Source organism: Physeter macrocephalus, chromosome 13 (assembly GCF_002837175.3).
Source record: "Physeter macrocephalus isolate SW-GA chromosome 13, ASM283717v5, whole genome shotgun sequence".
Taxonomy (NCBI): domain Eukaryota; kingdom Metazoa; phylum Chordata; class Mammalia; order Artiodactyla; family Physeteridae; genus Physeter; species Physeter macrocephalus.
In genome coordinates this window covers 19610232-19636198 of record NC_041226.1, presented here as the reverse complement: position 1 = coordinate 19636198, position 25967 = coordinate 19610232, and the positions used below count along the sequence as shown (strand labels likewise).

The 25967-nt window shown below is 39.3% G+C and overlaps 1 protein-coding gene and 1 long non-coding RNA gene across 9 annotated transcripts in view; one reads left to right on the top strand and one right to left on the bottom strand.

Annotated features, from left to right (window-relative positions):
* The window catches only part of RCBTB2 (RCC1 and BTB domain containing protein 2), a 40126-nt gene extending 17075 nt beyond the window's left edge, over positions 1–23051 (bottom strand). For 2 of the 8 annotated variants that reach the window (XM_028497308.2, XM_028497307.2), the window contains exons 1-10: positions 22866–22971; positions 15132–15231; positions 12120–12187; positions 10822–10872; positions 6053–6208; positions 5678–5828; positions 3289–3455; positions 2345–2503; positions 2120–2227; positions 921–1063 (exon numbers count right to left, since the gene is read on the bottom strand). In XM_028497308.2, coding sequence (XP_028353109.1) covers positions 921–1063; positions 2120–2227; positions 2345–2503; positions 3289–3455; positions 5678–5828; positions 6053–6208; positions 10822–10872; positions 12120–12173 — 989 coding nt within the window. In that variant the 5' untranslated portion in view covers positions 12174–12187; positions 15132–15231; positions 22866–22971. Of the gene's footprint in view, positions 1–920; positions 1064–1919; positions 1930–2021; positions 2228–2344; positions 2504–3288; positions 3456–5677; positions 5829–6052; positions 6209–10821; positions 10873–12119; positions 12188–12519; positions 12613–15131; positions 15232–22865 lie in introns of those variants that run through there. The other 6 variants (XM_055089342.1, XM_028497311.2, XM_007113030.4 and 3 more) reach the window with 6 other exon arrangements.
* LOC114487432 (uncharacterized) overlaps positions 22896–25967 on the top strand; it is a 17647-nt gene continuing 14575 nt past the window's right edge. Inside the window, exons 1-3 of the long non-coding RNA XR_003682524.1 lie at positions 22896–22981; positions 24636–24666; positions 25684–25835. This is a non-coding gene — a long non-coding RNA (uncharacterized lncRNA). The remainder of the gene's footprint in view (positions 22982–24635; positions 24667–25683; positions 25836–25967) is intronic.

The following is a 25967-nucleotide window of genomic DNA, read 5'->3' as shown; positions in this document are numbered from 1 at the left end:
GACCGGAGCCTGTGCTCCACAACGGGAGAGGCCACAACAGTGAGAGGCCCGCGTACCGCAAAAAAAAAAAAAAAAAAAAAATCCAATGGAAACATATAAAAGAACTGCTACAAATGCAAAATAATTTATCCATATATTTACTTAAAATCAGATATAGCAAAAATTAATATGTAAAATAAAAATGAAAACAGCAATATTAATTTCCACAATGATTTCAACCCTGGCCTAATAGAACAGATAATAAAATGTTCTTGTTCCATGCTCCTGTGTCAAGAAATGAAGAGTGAAAAGGCAGTGATATAGCCATGTTTGAGAAATTTCAAGAGACCTTCAAAAATAGTAGGATAATCTGGGGGAAAACTCTGGATATGCTACTGACTTAATACAACCTTGCAAACAAGTGCACACAACTCAGTTTTAATTTTTTAACCATTTTTCTCTGCTTCACAGTGATAGCCTGGGAGTTGAAGTAATGAAACAGCCCTATTCTTTTCAACTGGCAAATTTTATAAGTAGCTGCCCCCATCTGAGATACTTTCATCTTCCTAAACCATAGAAGATAGACCTCCAATGTTATCAACTTCTTCTTAAGAATGTGAAATAGAAAACAATGAGAACGGGGGGCGGGGGTCTTTTTTGAACGAGAAGAATAATGCAGAAAAGCTGTTGCAGGTTTAGTCATTGTAGTTTGTGTAAAGTAGCTATTGGAGGTATAGATGAAATACGGGTATGTGAAAACAAAATATTTAACATCAATCCACTTGCCCCAAATTTCTAAAGCTAATTTTAAAAAGGAATGAATGGTCTTGTTCAAGAATATTCTAATACTAGCAGTCAATTGCCCATAAGTCTATACAATGCCTAAGTTTAGTTTAATCACGAAAGAACACTGAACTTATTTTGAAAATGCACATATTTACCTGTCCTTTTCCACAACAACAGGAGTAGGGTAGGACTGGTTACTTTTATTGCCAGTGCCCAACTGGCCATAAGAATTTGCACCCCAAGCATACACTTGACCTTCATCTGTTAATACTAATGTGTGAGCATAGCCACAGGCAACCTGGAAAGAGAAAAACCAAATCCACTCAGGCCTGCAAACAGAAAGAAACATGTTTCACAAGATAGGTTAAGAATCAAAAAATGAAAAAAAAAAGAAAAAGAAAAAAGGGAAGAGGCAGTCTGCCAGAGAGGCAGGCATTAAATTAACCAACATCCCTCCAGGTCTAGCTTAGGCCCCGTGTGTGGTGAAAACTGCAGTAAGATCAACATGAGTCCTTCAGTGACAAGAGTCCAGTTTATTTACCTTTAATACGGCATTCATGACGCTACAGAGATCAAGGGGTATGAAGTGAATAAGAAAAAGACACCTCTATTTTTTAAGAATTATTTTCTCCTTTTATTATAAAAGATGTTCAGTGTGAAAAAAATATAGGAAAGTATAATTATGAAAGTCATCTCAAGATCAGGATTTTTTTCTATTTATATATAAATATAGAGATATGCACTGATAGCTTTTTAAAAAAATGATCATATCTGTATAAGTAGTCCTGTATCTTTCTTTTTACTTAACATTGCATATAGCATTATTTCCCTACCATTAAAAATCCTCTGTAAGCATCATCTCTGTTAATATAGATTTAGTATTGATATTAATTTATTTAACCATTAACTTACTGTTTGATTAGATAAACTGTGCTACTATTATTTGCTATCAGTTTTTTCTTTCTTTTTTTTTTTTTTTTCCTATATCTTTACTACACCTTCTGCAAGTCACTTTCTCTTTGGTTCCTTAGGATAATGCCCTAAATTTAAGTAGAATTACAGATCAAAGGGTACGAATATTTTTAAGGCTCTTGATACATACCGCCAAAGTTTCCTTGGAAAAGATGACAAAAATTTACATCCCAACAGCTACGTATGAATGCACTGGAAATATAAATTTTCTGATAAACATCTACAACTAAATTCAGGAAAAGAGCTTTAACCTTTACTTCAGTCAAGATAGCCAAGCAGCTTACCTTTTCATCCTGCTAAGACAACTGAGTTTTTAGTACATTGGTATCTTTGCCCCCGTAGCCTTAAAAACAGGCAGCAGGTGAACCAACAGTGGACGTACCCGCTGGACACGAATGCCTTGCAAAGCTGCTACCCTACAGGGGGTTGGCTGGTTGCCGCTGCTGCCGAGTCCCAGCTGCCCGTTTCCATTGTAACCCCAGACGTAGACCTGAGAGAAGATGAGAGACTCAATGCCCACGAAAGGTGAAAAGAAGCATTCCATGTCGGTATGACACTGAGAAGGTAGACAGGCTTTTTTAAGCAACCCAGGAAATAACTTTCTTACCTCCCCAGTGTTCACCACTGCCATGGAGCACATCTGCCCACAGGCTACGTTCACCACTACTTTATTCTGTAAGCAGCCAGTGACTCTTCGAGGGATCGGCTGATTAGCTGTTGATCCAGACCCCACCTGACCAGAGTTATTATAACCCCAGGCAAATACCTATGTGAAAGAAGAGATCAATAAATGAAACACACTAATATATAAAGTGTCTCAATTGGCACTTACGGTGCCTCATCTTTGCCCTCAAAGTGCCTGATATCCATAAATGCTCACAACACAGGCAGGGAAGTTTCCATAGAACGCATTCTTACAAAATGTATTACTTTTTTTTTTTTTTTTTTTTAAGATTTTTTTGATGTGGACCATTTTTAAAGTCTTTATTGAATTTGTTACAATACTGCTTCTGTTTTATGTTTTGGTTTTTTGGCCACGAGGCACATGGGATCTTAGCTCCCCGACCAGGGATCAAACCCGCACCCCCTGCATTGGAAGGCGAAGTCTTAACCACTGGACTGCCCGGGAAGTCCCAAAGCATATTACTTTATAAAATTAGGTTACTGGCATTACCTACACAAACAGCAATGATTATAATCAAATATCAAATAATCCTTACAAAAATATCTACTTTGCTTCAGCCATATTTTCCAGCATTTGGGGATTTTTCTTTTTGCAAATAACCCCTTTGAGTATAGCAACAGAGAAGTAACAATACATCCTTTTAAATTCTGCAGTTATAGAAATCCTTACTACATACAGGCACACTTCATAATATAAACACCATGACTATGAACTGCTAACAAGAGTTAAGACTGAATTTGAGGTAGGTGGTTATTTTAATCAAATGATCATATTTCCAGGACTGCTATAGGAATCTATATAATGTACTGAAATTAAAATCTTATTGAAATCTTATGATCAGTGAGATTTATGCTGAGTGTTCTCACCTCTCCATCAGATGTTAGCACCAAAGAATGGTAAGACCCACAGGCCACTTCAATGACTTGTTTGTTTGACAAGTTAGTAGAGATATGACAGGGCACTAGACCATGATTAGTTGTCCCATTGCCTAGCTGACTGTAACCATTGTGACCCCAGGTAAAGACTTCTCCTTCTGAAAATAAAAAGAAACATAATCAACTTTCAAAACGTCTGTTCTTATATGAAAATATATATATTACACACTTCCACAAATGGAAACTAAAACTTCATATGCAAAAGCTAATCAACTTCCCTAGTCCACAAAACTCATTTTATAAAAGAATACATTTGGAAAGTTTAACTACATTCTACCTCAAAGCAACCAGATGAAATTTAAATGGATGCAGTTATAATAGCTGGAAGATAGGTTTTTAATAAACAACAGAGAAAAGGCTGCTAAGAGTAAGAGAAAAAAAAAAACACATTGAAATTCAAAAGACTGTAAGGTCATTTAACTTCTCTGAACCTTAATTTCCTTTTCTATAAAATGATCTCCAAGTTAACTTTTTGAATCTTTGTTATATTACTTATTGTGAAGTATAATACATATTCAGAAAAGTTCTTAAAATATATATACACAGTTTTATAAATAATTACAAAGTACACATCCATGTACTACCACTCAGGTCAAGAAATATAATCTTATGATCACCCCCAAAACCCCCCACATATACATCCTGGATAACAGGATTTAGTCTTTCTTGGTTTTGAATTTAACATAAATGGAATAATACAGTATATACTCCTTTCATCTGTATTTTTCTACCCTATTGTCTCTTTGTGCTACATTCGAGATAATTTCTTCTGATCTATCTTCCAGTTTATTAATTTTCCCTTGCTGTGTTCAAACTGCTACAAAACTTGTCCACTGGTTTTTTCATTTTGATAATTATATTGTTTATTTGGTTCTCTTTGAAGTCTTCTATAATCTCTTCAGGTATCTGCAAGCTCATTTTTTATTTTTTCAAACATAATAAATATAGCCATCTTATAAGTGGTGTCTGGTAATTCTAATATCTGTTATTTAGTAGTTGTTTTTTGCTGTCTTTTTTGCAGGTTCTTATTCAGGGTGCCTTGTTTCCTTGTACCTGGTTATCTTTGACTATGTGCTACTAATTGCCATTGAAAAATTATTTTTCGATGGCATTATATTCCTTCAGGCCTAGAATGAAGGTACTTTCATCTAGAAAGAATTTGCATTAACTTCTCTCATGTTCTTAAGGCACTTTAAAGGTACCTCTTTGATAAATCCAAGGCTTGAGATTTCTTGGACCATCCAATCCAAGGTGAATTGGAATACAAATCCATGGATACAACACCTCAGGGAGAGGTTTTCTTTCTTTTTTTCTCCTTGCTTTGCTCAGAGCCAAGGAATTCTTCTGTTGTGTCCCTTAGAGATGAAAGAACTGACTCATCCTTGCCCTGAGAGTGTAGCCCTTTGTGGTCCCAGCCTAACATGTGAGGTCTTTGACTTGTGACCCCTTCACCTCATAAGTACATCAGACCACAACACTGTTTAAGTGCATAGGCAGATGGCTTTAAGGCAAAATTAGCTTCGAGGTCCCCTCTAACTTCTTAGTTCATACTTTCTCTTAAATATATTTGGTCTGATAATTCCTTTCTGCCTTATCAGTGTTTTGATGCTTTTAGAAAATTTAAAAAAATATTTTATCTAGAATTTGTATTTATTTTCAATGCAGAAATGGTCTGAATAATCCAGCCTGCTACTACTGGCAACCAAAAATCCCTAAAACTTATTTTTAAAATGTGAAATAAATATACGAGAGTATTTATAAAATTTATTTTCCGTTTAAAGAACACTAATAAAATGAATACCCAGCTTGAGGGAAACTCTAACGTATGTTTTAATTATGTTGCCCTATCAGTCTGAATGCATGAAATAGCCATGAGAATATTTAATTCCTTATACTACTAATACCAACTAGAGCCATCAGTCACTGTTTAAAGTCAGGATCACAGAACGCTAACAGTTAGAGGGGATCTTGGAATCTAGCTTTCATCGCTCTGTTCATAGATCAAGAATCTCAAGTTCAAAAAGTCCTGAGTGAGTTCAGCATTCTAATGAAAAATAATTACACATATAAACAAAAGGAGTTCACTGGGCTTATCTCATTGTCATTCTTACACCCAAAGTGCCAATAACTGCTAGATTCCATCTGCTACATCATCTTACTTTGATATTGATATTTCATATTGTCCAAAGCACAGTCAAGTTCCCAGGGCAGAGCCAGAAAGCCAATCAAAAAGTATGTTCTCAGTGTAAGGGGTGGTCCTAGTCTTGTTTCTCAACAAAGAAAGTAATGGCTAAAATTCCACCCTGTGTTCCCAGGTTACCTGCTGTTGCAAGGACAACATGTGGACCACTCCCATAGCTGAGGCAGGCAATTTTTTTGCCACTTAAAGAATCCAGTCTCCGAGGTTCAATGGTGCTCTGGACATCACCTAATCCCAAACAGCCACAGCAGTTTGTGCCAAGCACAAAAATCTGTGGGAAAAACCACAGTTAGTTCAAGCAGTTCTATTTATGACAAACCTGTACATTCAAACAGGCACAGTTCCCCTAGGGAAACTGCTTCATTATTTAATAAATAAGAATCTACTCTCCGTGCATTTTTTTTACCTTAATTCCCTCCTTAACTCCTTAGTTCCCCCAAGATCTTCAATTCAGCAAATCCATTACTGAAAATGTAATTTTTTCTTCCACATTACCTCATCATTTACTGTAGTATATAAAACTTCATTGCCAGCACTGCCAAAGACACAGGCCTGACGAACTAACTGCAGTTCTTCCTCAGAACAAAGGGAGAAAATTGGCCACTTTCCCACATCTAACATCTTCAAAGATGACAGAGTAGCCTGTACTGGCTGAAAAAGAATTAAAAAAATAAGTAAATAAAATAAATATATATATATTGACTATTAATAAAAAATAAATTTTCTTTGCCCCCTTCGTATCTGTAGAAGAGTTAGCATTGGTTTGAGGAGGAACAAACCCTATCTATTTGGGGAACTGCCTTTACAAGCTTGACTGCTTCAGGACCGCTCTCACTGCAACCAAGAGCCAGAGGTCCTGGATGGAATCAGATCTCACCTATTAATCTTCCTCAAGGACACAGGAATCGTCCAAGGCTGAACTTTGGGGAGGTGAATGTCTGGCAAGCACTTTCAGTGTCGGTTATGTCTTAAATGTAGCTCTGGAAACTAAGCTGCTTGTGAAAGCAGGAAAAAAAGGGAGAAGACTGCTGTTTCATCTGCTGCCTAAGTCTTAGCAAAACAAGTCCTTGGGAAAGAACAATGCCAAAGGTGACACCAAGGAGAAAGTCCAGAAGGTTTCAGTTCATGGGTCAGTTCTGACCATTCAGTTTGAGCAACTGGTGGGTTCCCTCATCCCCCCACTCAGGTTTGGGGATTGGTAGGACGAAAACACCCAGAAAGTACATGTATTCATTTGCTACGACTGCTGTAACAAAGTACCACAGATTGAGTCGCTTAAACAACAGAACTTTATCTTCTCACAGTTCTGGAGGCTAGAAGTTCAGAGTCAAGGCATCAGCTGGTCTGGTTCCTCCTAAGGGTTGTAAGGCGAAGATCTGTCAGGCCTCTCCCCTCGGCTTGCAGACGGCCGAATTCTCCCTGTGTCTCTCACATCATCTTCCCCCACATGCGTCTGTCTCTGTGTCTCAATTTCCCTTTTTTTTTTTTTTTTTTTTGTTTTGCGGTACGCGGGCCTCTCACTGTTGTGGCCTCTCCCGTTGCGGAGCACAGGCTCCGGACGCACAGGCTCAGCGGCCATGGCTCACGGGCCCAGCCGCTCCGTGGCATGTGGGATCCTCCCGGACCGGGGCACGAACCCGTGGTCCCCTGCATCGGCAGGCGGACTCTCAACCACTGCGCCGCCAGGGAAGCCTTCAATTTCCCCTTTTTTATAAGGATACCAGTCATGCTGGATTAGGTCACCCTCATGACCTCACCTTAACTAAACAATTTGCATCTGCAGTGACCGCATTTCCAAAAAAGGTCACTTTCAAAAAATAATGGGGTATCTCAGTCAATTTGCTAAACCAAAACACCATAGACTAGGTGGATTATAAACAACAAAAATTTATTTTTTATAGTTCCGGAGGCTGGGAAGTCCGAGATCAAGGCGCCAGCATGATCATGTTCTGATGAAGGTGCCCTTCCTGGTTCAGAGCCAGAGTCTTCTCACTGTGTCCTCTCGTGCTGGAAAGGGCTATGGGTCTCTCTGGAGCCCTTTTATAAAGCACCAATCCCATTCATGAGGTTTCTCCCCTCAGGACTTAAACAATTCTTGAAGGCCGCACCTTCTAATACCATCACCTTTGCGGGTTAGGATTTCAACATATGAATTTGGGGGGGATACAATCAAACCCACAACGGGATGCATTAAGATCATGAGCATTTCACTCCCATAAGAGCATTCAATGTGGACATGATAAAGCTGTTTTTATTTAGTTATTTATGGCTGCATTGGGTCTTCGTTGCTGTGCACAGCGAGTGGGGGCTACTCTTCGCTGCAGCGCGCGGGCTTCTTATTGCGTTGGCTTCTCTTGTTGCGGAGCGTGGGCTCTAGGCACGTGGGCTTCAGTAGTTGTGGCACGCAGGCTCCATAGTTGTGGCTCACGGGCTCTAAAGTGCAGGCTCAGCAGTTGTGGCACACGGGCTTAGTTGCTCCGTGGCACGTGGGATCTTCCCGGACCAAGGATCGAACCTGTGTTCGATTGCATTGGCAGGCAGATTCTTAACCACTGCACCACCAGGGAAGTCCCTGGTGTTTAAAACAGATAAAGCTGTTTTAAAGAGAGCTTTTACTTATTTGTTACACTGGAAACATTTTTACATACTTTTCAACTTCCAAAAATTTTTAAGATTATAATAAGATGCATAAATAGCCAACATGCCTATCAAATGGCATGTCTAGCCATTTCCCTCAATAATCACCAAACTCTAGCTTAATTTAAAGGAGCAAAGGATTTTCTAAGCCCTATCTTTCCCATCAGATATTAAATCAGTCTTACCAGCTATGTGTCTAGTAGAGAGCAGATCAGACTAGCTACTTATTTTAGAAAGGATATTTGTGCTTTCCACCTTAGGAGTCAGGGGAAAAAATTATTTATTTATCCATTCATTCATTCATTCATTCATTCATTTATAGGACTTGGCTCACAAGATTATGGAGGCTCCGAAGTCCTATGTTTGCATTTGTAAACTGGAGACCCAGGAAAGCTGGTGGAATAATTCAATCCGAATCCAAAGGCCTGAGAACCAGAGGAGACAATGATGAAATCCCAGTCTGAGGGCAGAGGATGAAATGAAATGTCCCAGGTAAATCAGCGAAGCAGGAGAAAAGGGATGAATTCTTCCTTCCTCTGCCTTTTGCTCCATTCGGGTTCTCAACAGATTGGATGATGCCCACCCACACCAGGAAGAGCCACCCGTTTACTGAGTCCACCGGTTCCAGTGCTATTCTCATCTGGAAACACCGTCACAGACACACCCAGAGACGATGTTGAACCTGGGCACCGGGGGCCCACTCTAGTTGACATGCAAAGTTAACTATGTGAAGACACACAGTGAAGATGGAGGCAGAGACTGGAGTGATGCAGCTCTATGTCCTGGAACACCAAGGATGCCAGGAGCCCCCAGAAGCTGCAGGCTTCTTCCCTCAAGCCTTCAGAGAGCGTGGCCCTGCTGACACCTTGATTTCAGACTTCTGGCCTCCAGAACTGTCAGAGAGTAGATTTCTGTTGTTTGAAACCACCTGGTTTGTGGTACTTCATCAGGGCAGAAACTAATACTAAGAAACTAACACAGAGGGGAAGCAGTTTGTCACTGCTAACAGCATCACCCTCAGTGAGTGGCATAGCCTGAACCCGGGGAAGCTCCCCTAATGCCAAATCTGGCCACTTCCCCCCATGACACCACCAAACTGTAAGACCCTGTCTGGAGAATGATGTCTTCTATTATCTTTTGGGCAGCACCTAAGGCCACTGTGGGGCTAATGACAGAGACTTGTTCTGTTACCTTTTAGTCTAAGCTTCTACTTTAAATTACCCACCTCCTTATATTATGAAGGAATCTTATTTTCTGTGAGGTGTTCATTTTAATATTTTTTTTCCTATTTAAGTCTATAATTTTCAGAAAGAACAATGTTTGGGATGTGGCATCAAATGGTTCATGTAGACGTGCTAACGTGCTAGTTAAAAGAGTTCTTCCATATTATTTCTAATCTTCACAGGTGTAGGACATACACATTGCTATCCTCATTTTACATATGAGGAACCTGAGGGCCAGAGAGACTGAGAAATACTCCAAGATCACCAGCTTCTCAGGTAAGCCAGATTTCTTTCCACAAATCATCTGTTGCTAAGTAAAAAGTTCACATAAAAAGTGATAACTCCTGGCAGGCCTAGTGTTTGCTTGCATTTGTAGGGCTTTGGCTGGTGTGCTCATGAGGCCCTTAATGACAGGGCAGTAATGCCCACTGTGGGTTGTCCTCCTTCATGGAGCTCACAATTTAATAGAAGACAAATAATTACAATATAACCTAAATACAACAGGTGTGAATACACTGCTTTTTAAATCTCTGCCAGAAGGCTGGCTACTGGAGGTTAGTCGTCAAAAATTCATGTTTCTAAGTCTGTGGGGAAACTTCTTCATAGGGCACCAATGACTTCATTTATGAAATGCACATGTTTATACTTTTTTGAAGTAAATATTTAATATCAGTCTCCAGGTATTGAGTATCTTCTCTCACAGAAGAAAAATACATTCTTCTGTCTGGCATAATCTCGAGCATATACAGTTATACACATTGTACATACTGTATACATATGTACATATATAGCATATATGTCTACTCTGTATATATATATATATATATATACACTGTATATAGTAAGAGTGTACATAATATAAGGATGCACACACTTTAGGAGCCTCAATCACACCACAGCCAGCCTGCATGATAGCAGGCATCTCTGCAGAAGGCACCCAACTACCTCTGGGCCCAACTATTAAGTAAGGGACTGGCTGAGCAGGAGCCAAGAGTGGGCAATAAAAAAACTGTAGGGGGGCTTCCCTGGTGGCGCAGTGGTTGAGAGTCCGCCTGCCGATGCAGGGGATACGGGTTCCTGCCCCGGTCCGGGAAGATCCCACGTGCCGCGGAGCGGCTGAGCCCGTGAGCCATGGCCGCCGAGCCTGCGCGTCCGGAGCCTGTGCTCCGCAACGGGAGGGGCCACAAGGGTGAGAGGCCCGCGTACCGCAAAACAAACAAACAAACAAACAAACAAAAAAAAAAAACAACAACAAAACTGTAGGGGAAAAAAGTACTACCAGGGAGCGAGAGCTTGGCAATATACGTCATCAAGATCGTGTCCCTGGACTCTGCATCCTAGCTTGGAGTCTCCTTCCTGCACTTGTCACCAGCATAGGTGAGAATTAACCCCAGGCCAGCTTACCTTCACTACTTTGCTCACATCCAAGCCACCTCTCTCATCTTTCACTGGCATCTGTTTGGGAAATGCAAAGCAGTAAAATTTTTTAATATTAGCTCAAGGAAAACATAATTAAGGAAATACGTCTCCAAAAAGTTAGAGACCAAGATGCATTTTATCATTCCTTTGGGTGTGTGCTCCCTGCATTAGTAACTCTGCTTCTCCGTCCATATGAGGAACCAAGTGGATTATGATACTTCACTTAACTATGGACAACTATTAAGTTGTCACAATTCAATTTAAAATACCGCATATAAAAACCGAATTAAAATTACATGTTGGGCATGCCTAGCAAAAAAAAAAAAAATTCTTAAAGAACAACAGCCAACACCTCACGTCTTGAGAATTTCCTGGCAGCATAACACCATGCAATAAAGTAATTTCTTTGCTAATTCCATGAGTCTTTTATTTTACAAAATCTGTTCCCAGAAACAAATAATGAAATTTTCTATGAACATCCTATAAGACTTTCAGGTTCTATACATTGCTTTTGTAAGCTACTTTCCTACAGGAGTTCACAGATGAGCACTTCAAGTCAGCACACGGCAATACTATGGTTCAGGTTCAGAAGCTGTGCTGTTTTTGTACACTACGCTGGCTGTGATGATGATTTACATCTTTTACTGAATTTCGACCATATTTTATTTTTAAAAGTGGAGAACAGAAAAATGAAAGTTAATGGTGGCAGTTAATATTAAGCTGTCAACAGTGAAGAGCAGATATTTCGTAAATTTAATAAAATCAACACAAGCTAGAGACCGATGTGCCTGCTGAAAGATGTGAAACTTTTAACGTCAGTTGGACACTGACCGGAGTTAAGCTGGCTGACTGTAATATTCAGATGTGATGGAAATGAAATAAAGAATATCTGTGATGAATTAAGAACATGTCATCTAAGATTAAGTATTTTGTCATTTTTAGAAAATCTCTGGCAGTGGAGCATTGTTCAACTCAGACCCTTTTGCAGGACAGCATTTTCTGTGAAAGTAGGGGTGGTGTGGCTCCTGATCCAGCTCAAACGTCACCGCCGCTGGGGACCCTTTCTCTACTCCTCAGACGATCCCCAGAGGCCCCTGCTGGGGTCCCTGTGGCATTCTCTACACCCATACCAGTGATCGGCCAGCATCTCAGTCACTATACTGAGAGCCCCTCAAAGACAGACACTACCTCATTGATCTTCCTATTGGATGACCAACAGAGGTTTGATGAAGTATGTTTTATGTGACAGAAAATATATGCTCCAAGGGCATGATTTTTCTAACCTTGCCACTTTTTCCATAGAGAAGGAAAAGTTCTTCTTCCATATGGTCTTCCATGGTCCTGTGCAGTCCTTGGGGAAAAAGTATGTGGTAAAATCAAGATCCCAAATGTCGAGTGAAACTGGGCAGGTTAAAATTACTTTACTTCTAATTAACAGAGAAAATAAACTAAGCTCAAATATGGTGAAGGGAAAATAAGGGAATTAAGTTTGGGGCATGGGAGTTAACAGCTGTAAAACCCAAAAGATGTTTTAACTGTTGTTCTCCTATGAGAATCCTCCTGCTGAGGTGTGGAAAAATAATCCCAGGATAAACCTATATTCTTAAATCTATCAGGGAATGAGTAGAAAATTTTCATTTCAGAGTTGACTTCCTATAGATAAGAAAAAATAAAATTTTAGACCTTGGTCAAATTTCCCCTGGGATTGGAAAGTTCCAAATCACTGTGAAGAGTAGACGTATCAATTCTCAGCTCCACTGAAGAGTGTATGATTTGCTAAGGGGGAGGGCGGGGGGAATGAATGAAAAGGATAAAAGGATGAAAGGATGAATGAACAAATGTGACTTGTTACCTTAACAAAAAATCTGCAACAACAGCCATCAAGTATGTAGCTATAGCACTGAATGTGCTTGCCTTAATTAACCAGCTCCACAATGACTACCTTCTGCCACATACAAGTAAGAGCAGAAGCAGCCCTATCAGATAACAGGCAGTATGTCTGGACTCTGGTTAAATCATTACACAGTTATCACTAAAAATAAATATGAATAAATATTCTCTCTCCCCTCAGAAGCAATTTAATGAAATCATGTTTAATAATGTTGATATTCTGATTCATTAGGTCGGCTTCTATTTACTCAAATACAACCCATATTTCAAGTGCCCAACATCAGAATATTTTATCTAATACTACCTACAAGCAGTTAGAGCCTTGCAATAGATAAAAACAATAACCAAAATAAGGCTAAGTCTTAACAGTGTTCCTTATCAATGTTTTATATTCACTTGAGGATACTGGTAAAATTCTGTTTTCTTCAGCTGTAAAAGGTCTCTCAGCATATAAGGAATAATAAATAATATATTCAGAATAATTATTACTCAAACTATGACAATTAATACAAATCATTATTTCTAATGTTTGGAAAAGATATGCTTGTTGTGAAAAGGATCAGTTAGACTTTTCTCACTTAAAATTTCTAAAACTTGATCTGGTTGCCAACATGGAAAAATAATATCACGTGGCAGCTATTCCTATATCATCTGTCTTCTCTACTAATTTTCAAGCTCTTTAAGAGAGAGGACCATGACTCATTCATTGCTATAACTCCCACAACACATGGCTCAGAGCAGAACACAAGATATTCGTTGAAAGCATCTTCTGAATACAGCTTTTTGTAGATTGCAGACAGCCTATATTGGGGATTTTTCTCTTTTTTGCCTCATCTTAACTGGAAATACCTTTTCCATACCTGCCCCAAGTTTACTGGAATAAAAAATAAAAAGATAAGAGAGGGAAGAGAAGAAAGAGGAAGAGACGAGAAAGTAGAAGAGTAGAGGAAGGGAATTCAAAGGCCAAAAAGAAACAAACAAGAGAAGGAAAAGGGATCTAATTAGAGAAGTGACTGCCCCTCGCTGGACTTTAGGACCCCTTTGTGTCCCTAGCAGAAGGGAAATCTTGCTAATATGCTGAGATCACTGAACAGTAATCCTGGGGTTTGTTTTGTTTCGTTTCCCCACCCCATCCCTCTACCATTGTAGGTAACCAATTTCACTGGTTTCTGGTTTCTTCTTCTGTTTCTTTTTGCAAAAATAAGCAGACATATGTGTTTTTATTCCCCAGTTCTTTCTTGTACAAAAAATAGCATACTTTACATACCCTTTTGCAGGCTTCTTTTTTTTCACCTAACAATGTATCCTGGAAAGCACTCTATATCAGCTAATAGAAATTTTTTAACATCTGCACATCTTGGGTTTTTAAGGAGAAAAATAAATAGCTCTTTTCAGTGTCTTTGATCAGTTTCAAGTAGAGTAACTCTTTAAAGATCAGAATGGTGAAAAGCAGGTCATTCCGTTTATTTGACTAATCAGGTTAAGACATAATTACATGTATGGCATATGAAAATTACCATATTCAAAGAAATAACATTCAGTAAAATTCAATTAACACTAAATATAATATTAACATCATTTCATTTTTGTCAGAATGTCCTTGAAGATTTAAAACTGATTCATGATTAATTACTATTATACAGTACTGTGAAAAAAAATGATGTCAAAATCTGTAGCATTGTAGAAAATGGTTGGCTTTTTTTTTTTTTTCCTTTTTGGCTGTGCTGCGTGGCTGGCTTGCGGGGATCTTAGTTCCCCAACCAGGGACTGAACCTGCAACCTCAGCAGGGAAATAATGGCGTTCTAACCACTGGACTGCCAGGGAATTCCCTGGTTGGCTTTTTTTTAACATTATTCCAATGTGATACAAATAAAATAGAGAATACTAGCTTTCCCAATTTGCACTACTTGAGGAATATAGTTTGCGGAATATATGTGAGGATTACAGTTATCTCATCCTGCTATATGTGATATCACCAGGCTATTATTATAGCAATGTTATAGTAATATATCAACATATACGTCTTAAAAATCCATAATACGCATATAGAATACCACATCTATGATGTGATAAACATGAATTCTAAATAACAGCAACAATAATAACAGTTAAAATAAACAGTTACCCTGTGCCAAGCACTAAGTGCCTTATATTATCTCATTTAATCTTTACAATAGCCAAAAAAACCAAGTATAATCATTGCCTCTGTTTAATGGACATATTTCAATAATTTGACTAACAGTCAACCAGTCAGTCAGGGTCAGAGCCAGGACTAATTCCAAAGTCCTTGCTCTTGGCCCCTCCCCTGTAATGCAGGGATAATTTTAAGTTTTCCTGTGTACATTCCAGATGGTTTTATTTTGTACTGACTGGTTGGGAACATTCCCGCCAAAAATGTTTGTACCTGATTGTTTCTAAATTTCTGGAGCCCAGTATTCAGTCATCTTTAACCCTGTTCCTTCTAGATCCTTGTGAAGCTGTCGTCTAGGGTAAGGTAAATGTGACTGAAAATGGAAATACATAAATAAATTCTATTAGAGAACAAAAGAAAAGGAAAAGAATATACCATCTTGAAATTTTAACAAGCCAGTATTTATCTGAGAAAAATACAGTTAAAAAATTCTATCAGCTCTATTTACTGTTAGAAAGTCAGCAGCAGAGGTGCTCAATTATAAAAAGAATTAATATTATAAAATATAACTTTCAGATATTATATTTTATAAGTTTTGGGAAAGGGCTTCAAAAACTTGGACGCTGAAACTTACAAAAAAACACTTAATGTTTAATCTATAGTATTTCAACATAAAAAAAATGCAAGGGAAACCATTTGGAAAGGGAAAAACGCAAAATTTTCAAATTTTTGGAAGAAAGTATAGGAAACATCTTTATGACCTCAGGGCAGGGAAAGATTTCTTAAATGAGACACACAAGCATAAACCACAAAGGAAAGACTGGTAAATTTTACTACATTAAAGATTAAAACTTTGGCATAATAAAAGACAAAATGAACAAAGGGAAAAACATGCCACAGAATGGGAGAAGATATTTTCAACATATATAACTGATACCTAATTAGTATCCATAATATATAAAGAACACCTAAAAATTAGAACAAAAAAGACAATCCAATTTAGAAATGGACAAAGGATACAGGCAATTCACAGAAGAAGAAATTAACAAACATATCCATGGAATTTATCATGGAAATGTAATCACAATCATATAGATCTCACCAATCAGATCGGCAAAATTAAAGGGGATAATACATAGTGTTTGTGAGGATGAAGATCAGAAGGCATACTCATATAGCTAGAGGGAATGTAAACTGATACGATCACTTTTAGAGCAACTCAAAAATATTTAGGCCAGAGCAGTGTCTTTCAATCTTTTTTGATACATATATGTACCTGAAACAAGGTATCACAAAATAATTCTTACCCTTCCTATATGAGATGCTAAGGGATATCCTCTTTCCTATTTTTTTCTATTTTACATTATTCTATTCTCCCCTACCCTATTTTGTCCTTTTCTATTTCATTTTTCAATGTTGGTTTCAGCCCACTAAGATAATTTCAATATCATTAATAAGTCATGTCTTGTAGTTTAGAAAACACTGGCCTAGATGAGCTCTAGTGCATATACAAAATTGTTTGCAATAGCAAAAAACTAGAAATAGTGGATAGAATTGATCAACAGCCTCCATCAACAGAATTTGTAAACTGTGGAATGTGTATACCACACAGCAATTAAAATAAATTATCTAGAATCAACACAGATAAGTCTCCAAAACAAATCTGATCAAAAATCACTAAGTCACAGAATGATGCATATGATACACTATTTGATAAAGTTTTAAAACATGCAGAAAACAATACTATTTTAATGTGTAATGGATACTGACATACACATGGCTGGACTTTGATGGAAATGTTTCATAAGAAAGTTTTGATGGAGGTAATGTCAAAGGCAAAATTTGCCATGTAATTCTATCAATGAATTGGTGTGATATGGCTTTTCCAGTTAACAAGACAGTTTTCAAGATTTTAAGCTTAAGTTAATCATCTGAGTATGGGAGGATAAGGTTACCCAATATTAAGGAAAACAGAATTGTAGAATCAGAATACCACCATTCTAATACTGCCTTTATTGCGAACATAGGAATTCAATAGAGGCTTGATAATGACAACTCATAAACCACAATTTCTTTCACCAACGGTAAAGTAAAATTTTACCAACACCATAGGAAGATAATAACTCAATAACATAGAAAAAGTACAGTATCTTAAATGCCATGGAAGAAAAATATGAAATAGAAAAAAGTGTATCAGAATGTGTTTTTTACTTCTTGTCTTAATCTGCTTACAAATTTCCCCCTTTTCTGCACAGGAGGAAGACCCAGGGCAGAGGCTGGCATTTGTATTGGGAAGCTCTTCTTCATAGTGACAGTGTCATGGCATAAGATCATCCCATATGATACGTACTATATGTTGCTTTACTGTTTTTTTTCCTTACATGTGTTTTGGGATACATAACTTGGCTCAGATATATACTTAATTACTCACATATACTTAATTACTCACATTACTTGTGTTTTGAAAAGTAGTTTCTTATGCATTTCCTCATTTTGTTTAAATGTAATAAAAAGAACTATGTTATTATAGAATCTTACTGTACTGATATTTGCCTTACAATATAAAAAGAAATGGGAGAATAGGTACCTTCTTCAGCCAGAAGCTCCTGACACTGACCTCTGCCTTCAGAGGCTCCAAACTGGACACTCAAGAGCCAATGTTCCAAGTTTTTGCATGAGTAATTTTCTTTTTTTTTTTTTTTTTTTTTGCCCATGCCATGCAGCACGCGGGATCTTAGCTCCCTGACCAGAGATAGAACCCATGCCCCCTGCAGTGGTAGCACAGAGTCCCAACCACTGGACCGCCAGGGATTTCCCACAAGAGTAATTTTCAAAACCAAATATATATCAACTAAGGTAATCTTTTGCATGACATTTCCTATTTTGACTGTTTTTCTAAACTTGTAGAGTTCAGTAATTTATTTCCATATTATCCCTGTTTGGGACAGATAATTCCTTTTCGTACATACTGTATTTTGAGAGTTTTTCCTATACTCTTAATAACTACACAGTTGAAGATCAGTGGACAACAGTCTTTCAGTAACTGAACAAGATAAACATACCCATCCCTAATCCTCTTGAAGAACAAATAATTCATTTCCCTGTACAAAGCATATAATAAGCAGCCTCTACATGTTATTAATGGTAAAGTAATCAGTATTAATCAGTGTGTCTGCTAATATAACTATGTGTCATATTACTTGATAATACTTCTGACCTAAATGAGTTAAACTGATTATAGGACATTCATTTGCCTAATTCATTCAACAAATACTGACAGTGCCTGCAGTGGGCACTAAATTGAAAGCAAATACGTAAAAAAAAAAAAAATGAAGTAACTTGGAGCAAAAGGATATCCAGCTGGTAGCTGCCTGTGTCACTATTACCCCAACCCAGTAGTATGCAGGGGCCTTAAGAGCTAATAAACTAGATACACTGTAACTGAGAGAAGGCATTTTCCATGGAAATTGTTATCTTGCAATTAACTAGAAGCTTCTAAATGCTGGTATCTGTTTTCTAGAAGTGATCCCAGAAGGAAAAAAAAGAATTTTTGCAGAGAAAGTCCAGTGTCATGTATGTTTTAAAATTCAACTTAACAGTATGAGGTCAAATCTAAAGCTATGCTTGAGACACATAATGTATAGAAAAGTTTTCTTGCAATACAGAACTCAGTGCTTTCAACAAATTCTCCCATCTGGGCAACACAGTTGATGATGCTTTTACAATCAAAGAAACAAGGCATGAAGGAAAACCAATGTCTTTTAGGACACCAGCACACAGTTTACAGTATCAGTGTGTTAACGAGCTCCAGACCAAGTACATGTCAGTGGGAAAATGATGGTTCCCACCTATATGCTTAGCTGAGTCATTAAATGGTATGTCATCAGAAAGCTAGAAATAATATAAATATGTATAAATGTAATATAAAATAATTAAACATGATCCCAATTATCGCTTGCAAATAAGGATGATGGGCATAATTTACCTCCACTGGAATGAGCTGCCGTAAGTCAATGACAAATAACAGTGAGACACCCTACACAGGTGCTAACTAAAGTGGGACAATTATAAACAGGATGGACAAAACTAAAAAACTAAAAGCCGAACTAAAACTAAAGCACAACCGCAGTGGCAATGGTATTGCCATACGTGTATGATAAACAGCAAACTGACTTATGGAAAACAGAAACATAGTTGCTATTTTAATGATTTCACTGTACAAAGGTTTCCAAACTTCGCCAAGAGTGATGAAGTAGACCTTCAATCCAAACCAAAGTTGCATTTAGTTTGAAAATATTACTGAGCTCATTAAAATTGGTCTTTTCGGCCAAGCACAGCAAAAGTGTCACTTTCAAATACGAAAAATAATCAACATAAACTATACACATATTTTTAGATTGTTGTACTAGCTAAAATGAACTGATACTTGAGACATTTGTAAATCCATTTGAATTTTAGATCCTTATATATCTAATACAATTTTTTTAAAAGCCCTTAACATGCCTATTAAATAGAATACTGTTAACCATCTCTGCCCCACAATGTAAATATTCGTTCAACATGGTAGCCCTTCTTGGCCTTGGCTCATTTCCATTTATGATTCAAACTGTTCAGTCAAATACATTCAGCGTAATACAGAACATATTATAATGGGGTCACAATTCATGATTTACTCACAATACTGGTACTTGTCACTGTCTTGCATGGGGAGACAGGTACTATTGGGTTGGCCAAAAAGTTCGTTCGGGCTTTTCCACAGGATGTTACAGGAACACCCAAACGAACTTTTTGGCCAACCCAATAGGTATGAGCTCAGGTTAGATTAGCAAGGCTGAAGACACATAGAAGACACACCCCAGTGTCATAGTCATGCTGAAAGAAACTATTACACCTTAAATTCCCTGGAGACTTTCACGTTAAGATGAGATCACTGTGTGAATTAGACACATGTTGCTTCTGGATAATGAAAGCGAGAAGGATCGTGTCAGCCTTCCACTGAAGGACACTATGAATATCCCTATCAGGGAGGCAAGCTATTTGCTCCTTTTAAGTAAGTATCCTCATTTAGCCTTCCATTTTCTGACTTGAACAGGAGTCCCTGATGCCACCCTGCAGCCCTGATCATTCCATTCCATAATTCCATTCTCTTTCAAAGAGATTCTCATATCTCTTTCCTGGTCAATTTTGATTTATAGTAAGTCAACTCCAGTAAACCTCAAAAGTAACAGCATCTTAGGGGCATTTTAATTTCACTTTAACCACGTGATAAAACCAAAATTAAATATGACAAAGTCCTAAAGTCATAAGCAAATCCCATGGGTACACTACATTTATAGTTTTAGATTAATAGCTTTTGATATTTAAACACAGTGTCTGTAATCCACTTAAGTAAAGGACCCAAAGGGAAAAACACTTCACTTTCTAAAACTGTTCCTCTCCATCAGCCTCTTTCACTAAGCATCCTTTAATTACAGAGTACAATTTGGCTAGGCTTGTCTGGTTCATTCAGAAATCTCAAAAGGCAATAATTTAGTACCTTAAAGCATGACATCATACCAGGTGAATCGTCACCACAGTTCCAAATAAAGAAAATCAACAACCACTCTTAGAAAACAACTTCACCTAGTCATCCACAGTCAGAGGGACATTAAGAAGCAACTGCAAAGTGCAGTAAAACGTGAAGAAAATATACATGTTTTTTTTCAACCCATCTGTAGTATTCGTTTGGCTAGTCTTTTCCATTCAAGAGCCCAGACTCTTCATTTGATTTGCTGCATTAAACTAAAATCCTGAATAACGTGAACTCTTTTTGGAAAAAATATTTTTTCACCTATATACTACAAAGGACAGTTACATTTGTCACAACGGACATGCTGTGGGGCCCCATGAATCACATAGCAGAGAATGGTAAAACAAACAAAGTTCTCCCAGAAAGATACTGAATTCTAAAAACCAGTTCTCCATCATGAACATCACCTTCAGTTTATCCTTCAGACCCACCATAACCATGCTGTTTAAATTTGCAACGCACACCTGTACTCAGTCCGCTTTCTCTGCTCTCCTTTTTCCATTTTTTTAAGGCACTTATAATTTTCTAACCAATAAATAATTAAATATGTTTACTGTTAATCATTCTTTGCTAGAATGTAAGCTCCAGAAGGAAGAGATCTTTGTCTATTTTGTTCACTGACATACTCTAAACACCTAGACACAACCTGATACAAACTGGTCACTCAATAAATGTTTTTTGAATGAATGAATGAATGCACACTGCGACTTCAGTATAAAGTACTTCTGGAGCCAAATACTAATTTCATTTATACAGTTAACAAATATCTACTGAGCTGCCATTATGGGGGAGACAGCACATACACATACAAATCCATAGTATATGCTACAAAGCCAAATAGAGCAGGATAAGGAGATGGAGAGTGAGAGAAGTGGCTATTTTAGATGAGGCAGTCACCTCTGAAGTGATGGCAATTAATTTGAAATCTGAATGAAGTTGGGTGCCATGCAGATTTGGGTGGAGGGGGAAAGTGAGCATGGAGAAACTAGCAAACGCACAGGCCAAGGGGTGGAGGCCGGCTTGGTAAAACCAGTAACAGCAGTTAAGGCCTGCGTGGAAGGAGTGGGGTGTGCAAGAATATAGCATTCCACCTGCCTTAAACCTACTACTTAATAACGTGTATATTACCTAGTGCCCTGGGAAAGAAAGATTACATTTCACCTTTGAGTACTCAGATTCTCTGATAGTTAAGGGTTTCTTCTATTCTAGCCTCCAAATGTCCGTATCACCACATCATATAAGATTACAAGGCACACAGTAATGACATTGTTAAAAATCATTCCAAGAACATCCCCAGGAGTCACGAAACTGACTTAATTAAGTACCACTGCCCAGGAAGGTGTAAAGCCAAGCAAGAACGTGGTACTAGAAGGGTGCAACGCCAGGAGGCTCAATAAACATTAAACAGGGACTGTCAATTCCCACTCTGGGGGAAAGACCGTCGTTGCAATTAAGTCGCCAAGCGCGGCATCAGGCAGCTCTACGACATGCATTTTGTTACAGTCCTGGGCTCCAACTGTTCCGACTTATTATGTAATTTCCCAAAGAACAAAAGCAAAAAGTTCACTCTGAACTAGCCTTCCAACTCATGCAGGAAGTTCTTTCTCGGCCAGGGCAGAGCACTTAGAAAGTTTTCAGCGTCTGAAAATCCCTATTTCCGGGGCTAAGCAGGGAAGTATCTTCCGGCTTTAAATAAAGATTTATGGTGATTTCTCCCCATCCCTCCACAGCAGTTCCAAAACAGCTTCGCTGAGCTTAGTCAAACTTTCTGCGCTATCCCTCGACATCAGGACCAAATGTCGAAGGCATAATAATGAGTTTAGCGAGCCGGTTCGGGGCCGGAAGCTGGGTGAATAGAGATAGATACACAGGACGGGAGCCGAGGGTCTAGGCGACATAAATGAAAACAGCAGCCTAACGGGGGGGCGGAGAGTGCGAAAGGAACTGCGAGGCAGGTGCGCCTCCCCCGCCCTGGCCGAAAGAGTAGAGGCCTCCAAAAAGGCAACAGCCCTGGCGAGACGCCAGAGGTAACCCTCGCCACGGCGCGCCACTTCCGCCAGCCGACTCACGCATGCGCAGCGCTGCCTCGGCCCGCGGCCTGGGTCAGGGTACAATCCGGGAGCCGCGCGCCCAGGCCCCGCCAGCGGCTTTGCGCACGCGCGGCGACACCTCGGCCCTAGGCCTGGGCGAGGGTGTCGCCCCAGAGCCCCCCTCCCAGCCCTCGCCAGAGGACCTGCGCACGCGCGGAGACGCGTGGGCTCGCGGCTCGGGCGGGGCTATCGCCCCAGGGACTACTCCTCACAGAAACCTTGCCCGGACCTCGGGCGTCGGGGGCGGTGTGGGGAGAGGCGGCTCGCTGCTGGGGGGTCTGAGAGCGGCCGGCTTCTAGCCTGGCGCCCCCCCGCCACGACTTCCTACGCCATCCCCTATGTCCTTACCACAACGCAGGCCCGAACCACATCCGCTCCGCCTCCCAGGTCGCCGTTACTGCCCACCGCCGCGATGAGTTGGCGCCTCCCCTTGAAACAGCCCGGCCTCGGCGGGACGCGCTCGGGTGACCGACTGGGGAGGGAAAGAGGAGGGGTGCGCGCCCGAGGGGAGGGGAGGGGGCCGGGCGACGGCGCCTCGCCCCTCCTCTCCGCTGCCCCCTGCCGCCCCCTGCCGCCCCCGCCCCTTTCTCGCCGACTCTCTCTCGGCTCCTGTCGGACCCCTAGGACAGGACACTGGCTCTCCCGCTGGGTCCATCTCCGCCCTTTCCCCGGGGGTTCCTCCGTGGGAAGCCCCCACCTTCTCCAGGGTTCTGGTCACCAGAGTCTTGGGAATTTGGAGATGCCTGACCCGGAAGGGTGAGGCGCGCGGATGATGCGGCAAGCTCTTACGCAGTCCCTCTCCCCCAGTCTGCGCCAGCTTTTCTACTGGTGGTCCCTCCATCAAGGAGCTCAGATCACTTCTCCCCACGGTTTCCCTGCGTTCCCCTCACTGCTGTACCTTTCTAATACAGAGGCCGAAATAATGAGTGATGGGTGCTGAAGGGGTGACCTGCCTACCCGGGGACCAAGGTCTTCTGGAACAACCACACTCCCTCTTTATTAATTTGCAGTGATTTCTTGTATTACACTGCACTTCTCTTGGCCTTAGTAGATTTTAGTAAAATGCATCACAGCTTGATAATGTGCAATAATTTCTTCCACTTTACCACTTAATTCAGCCCCAGTGGGTTTTGGTAAAATGCTCCACAGCTGGTGTTATTAGCTGTTCCTATGGAGTAAAGCTGACTGCTTTCACACTGGCTTTTTAATGACACAGGTTCAACGTTCAAATGATTTGCCAAAAGTAGAACAGCCGGATGGAATAACAGATTTCAACCCAGAATGACCGTGTCAGTCTTTTGTTTGGTCTGGCTTTTGTCATTTCATTGGAAAAGCATCATTCCAGAATGTCTAGCTGCTTTTCTGGCAGCTGCTGTAGTTGGCAGATAATTATGTCTATCATCAGCGCATAGTCCTTTGAGCCCCAGAAGGAGGCTTGCATTTATTCGATTTTATAGGATATAAACCAGGCAGAAATCTAACATGCATGGCATTGCATATGAAGAACTTTTCCCCTGAAACAATGTTATCCTTTGGCCTTTTAATATAAACTGTGATATAGCCATAAGTGAAAGGACAGCTTAGAGTTTTCATTTGAAAAGAATAATCAGAAGGAACTCCTTCAACAGTATTTATCTAAGGGGGAGGGTGGCCAGACTAAGGAGAGTAGTCAGATGAGGTGGGGTTATCACTTAAACATACCTTCCTTATACAACAATTATTTGTGATATGTCTGTCTCACTAGATTGTGAAACTCTTGAGGGCACAGATCATGCCTTATTAATATCTGTATCACAAAATGCTTAAGAATTGTTTGTGGAATCAAATTGACATTGATTATGTGCCTTTAGTTCCTCAAATATGCTTTCCTACTGCATTAGAAGACCTAAATAGAAGCATGAATCCATAGTCTACTTTCATTTTGGATGATTTGTGCCAGTTCTGGGCCTGACAGCCTGGATAGACGCACCTCTTAAGTGTGGTTGATACTAATCCAGAAAAGCTTTAAGTCACCTTTTCTTATACCCTGATCAACAAGTTTTCTTCTTCCTCCTTTCCTTGTGGCAAAGCAGCATAACGCTGAGTCCACGTTAAAAAATCACTTATTTTTCTCTTCAGGAAAAGACTTTTCCTCTGATCACCATCAAAGGTAAAATTCATCATTAAACAAGTTTAGGAATTCTTTCTAATTCAAACATTCAATATTTCCTACCACTTTGTCCCTGTATCCAGACTACGTTATAGTTAAGGCATTTTAAGGGATTTGAATCACCATTTAGAGAGCAAAATTATAGAAAACCACTTTCATACAAAATGTCACACATAATTTACAAATCAACCTGTATAATAATCCTTTCCCTGCAGAAATAATGTGCTTTACAAATTAGTATTTATTTTTTTTAAATTAGGGTATTCTTAAAATAAGATAGATGCTTCTTAAAAGTCCTGAAGTTTTTAGTCCTGAGATTATTCCATTTAGGAGATTACTCCTAAATGATGAAAAATGAAAAGACAGTTTATAGCATAGATTTTCTCTGATATCTACCACTGAAACCAATTGCTAATGGGGAACTTAATGTTAAGATGTGATTACAGCAAGAATGATCAGAACAGAGGATTCAACAGGTGTAGTCCTAGAATATAGAATAGCAAACTTCCTGCAACAAATCTGACCCCTAGAGCAGCTGGAATGTGGGAAGAAATTGTTAGAATATCTCTATTTTTATCTAAATTAAGAAATCAAACTTTACTAGTATTTAGTATGGAGACTGACAATAGTGCGTATTTTTTGTGATCAGAGTACGTGATCAAAAATGTGTAGAAACCAACTTCCTTAGAGTACCATCAGCTCTGCAGGCAGGCATCTGATTTCACCACATGTTTTGAATTTAAGTAATATTTTAAATACAATAATTTGGATTTATATAACATTTTAAGTATTACAATCTTGAAATATATATAATATTTTGTTTTACCTTTATATTATGTTAACTTTTACTATGTAATAAGTAAATGTTTATTGTTTAGTCACTTTTAACATTAGACATTTATTCAGCAAGTCTTGGTAATTTATATAATGTTTCTTTGCAGTAACTGTAGCTTTGTACCATCAGATTTAGAAAATCATAGAGCTGAGAGAGATTAAATATAAATCTTCATTTTATAGATGCCCTGATTGTGAAGTAAGTTGTCTCAAGTCCTTGGAATCGTAGTTGCAGTGCTTCTTCCAATCCATCCTGCCACTCATAGGACAAATAGCAGGATTTCGTTATCTACCACATGAACGATAACAGCAACGCCGTTGAACAAGATGCGAAGGTACATCTCATAGGACTCTAAGTAGAAGAAATTCTTTCTAACTTTTTACTTTAAAATAATTATAGGGCCTCCCTGGTGGCGCAGTGGTTGCGCGTCCGCCTGCCGATGCAGGGGAACCGGGTTCGCGCCCCG